We start from the raw sequence: 1,438 nt of genomic DNA, 5'->3' as shown, positions 1-1,438 counted from the left end.
TCCTGTGGCACCTTATAGACTAACAGACGTTTTGGAGCCTGAGCTTCCGCAGGTGAATACCCACTTCATCGGATGCAGCCCATGAAAGCTCATGCTCCAAAACGTCTGTTAGTCTATAAGATGCCACAGGACTCTTTGCTGCTTTTACAGATCCAGACTAACACGGCTACCCCTCTGATACTTGTCTACATTAGACTTAGCTAACATATTTGAAAACACATGCTAGTATCACACCTTAAATCCTAGTCTAGACAAGGCCAAAATGGCCCCATGGGGCTCCCTGGTTAATGTCCCATTGTTTCCACATTCAGTGTGCTCAGTTTCACGAGCTAGGATGGCTATTCTAATTGTGGGTACTGTGAACTCTCCTTGGGGAGCAAAATCCATAACATCCTCCCCAAAATGGATGAAAAGGCCACTTCATCTGGAACCTCAATTTTATGTTAAGGCAGCCTCACAAAATTCTGCTTCTACATCTCAAGGACAAGTACAGGCTAATAAAGAAAAGCCATTAATGATATTTTATCACAAGGGTGGACAAGTCAGTTTTGGGCCTGGGCCAGTAAGGACAAGTGTGCAAGGCTTTGTTTAGGGTTCCAGTTGCCATGTATGTAGGAGGACAAGGTAACAATAGCACAATTAGTGATGCTGAGGCCAGAGCAGGATCCTAAATGACTTGGAGTCAGTCCCCCCTTCCTCCCTTTGCCCACTGACTGCAGGTAACTAATTCTGTGTGACAGACTTGTAGAGCACTGTAAGAAACAGCACACTGCGGGAAGGAGCGTCTGATGGCATGAGTGCTATATGCCTCAGGAGAAGGGGGAGAGGCTGGTTGTGCGAGAAGCTAGCTGGAGCTTGAACAAGGAATGAAATGACTTAGAAACCTCTTCATCGGCTTTGTCTCATTTTGTTCCAGGCCTATCATGACTCTGAGATTCAGTCTCTGAAGGAGTAGTTGCTCTTTGTTGCCATGACGACAGGCGACTGCTGCCACCTACCTGGCTCATTGTGTGACTGTCCAGGAAGTGCTGCTTTGTCTAAGTCAGTGGAGGACTCCGACATCGGGCGACCACAGTATGTCACCCAAGTGACTGCAAAAGATGGCCGGCTGCTCTCAACAGTGATCAAAGCACTGGGAGCACAAAGGTAAAGGAACGTTGCTCGCTGCTTGCGCTGGCCTGAATCAGCCTTTTGCTCTTAGCTGTTAGTATGTAACCCTTCTGCCCCTCTGAGTTGGCAGCAACAAGGGCCGGGTTCTGTATCGAGGGGTTCCGTTTCAATAACACAATGCAAAACCGGCTTGAGCCCCCACCCAGTGACCTGGGACAATTACATACCACCACCCCCCCCCGGGCTCCTCTAGGAGGCAATACTTCCCACTCGCAAGCACGGAGTCCGAGTGTAGCAAAATCCTTTTAATAAAGCAGGGAAACAATGC

The 1,438-nt window shown here is 48.5% G+C and overlaps 1 protein-coding gene across 4 annotated transcripts in view; it reads left to right on the top strand.

The window, feature by feature from the left end:
* The window catches only part of MARCHF2 (membrane associated ring-CH-type finger 2), a 103,343-nt gene that overhangs the window by 41,256 nt on the left and 60,649 nt on the right, over positions 1-1,438 (top strand). For all 4 annotated transcript variants that reach the window (XR_012656793.1, XM_032787451.2, XM_032787450.2 and 1 more), the window contains one exon: positions 917-1,146. Coding sequence is in view for 3 of the 4 variants with exons in the window: in XM_032787451.2 (XP_032643342.1) it covers positions 971-1,146 (176 nt within the window). In the remaining variant the exon portion in view is untranslated. The remainder of the gene's footprint in view (positions 1-916; positions 1,147-1,438) is intronic.

This window comes from Chelonoidis abingdonii, chromosome 11 (assembly GCF_003597395.2).
Source record: "Chelonoidis abingdonii isolate Lonesome George chromosome 11, CheloAbing_2.0, whole genome shotgun sequence".
Taxonomy (NCBI): Eukaryota; Metazoa; Chordata; order Testudines; family Testudinidae; genus Chelonoidis; species Chelonoidis abingdonii.
Note: the sequence above shows the minus strand (reverse complement) of the source record. Positions and strands in the feature narration are given on the sequence as shown.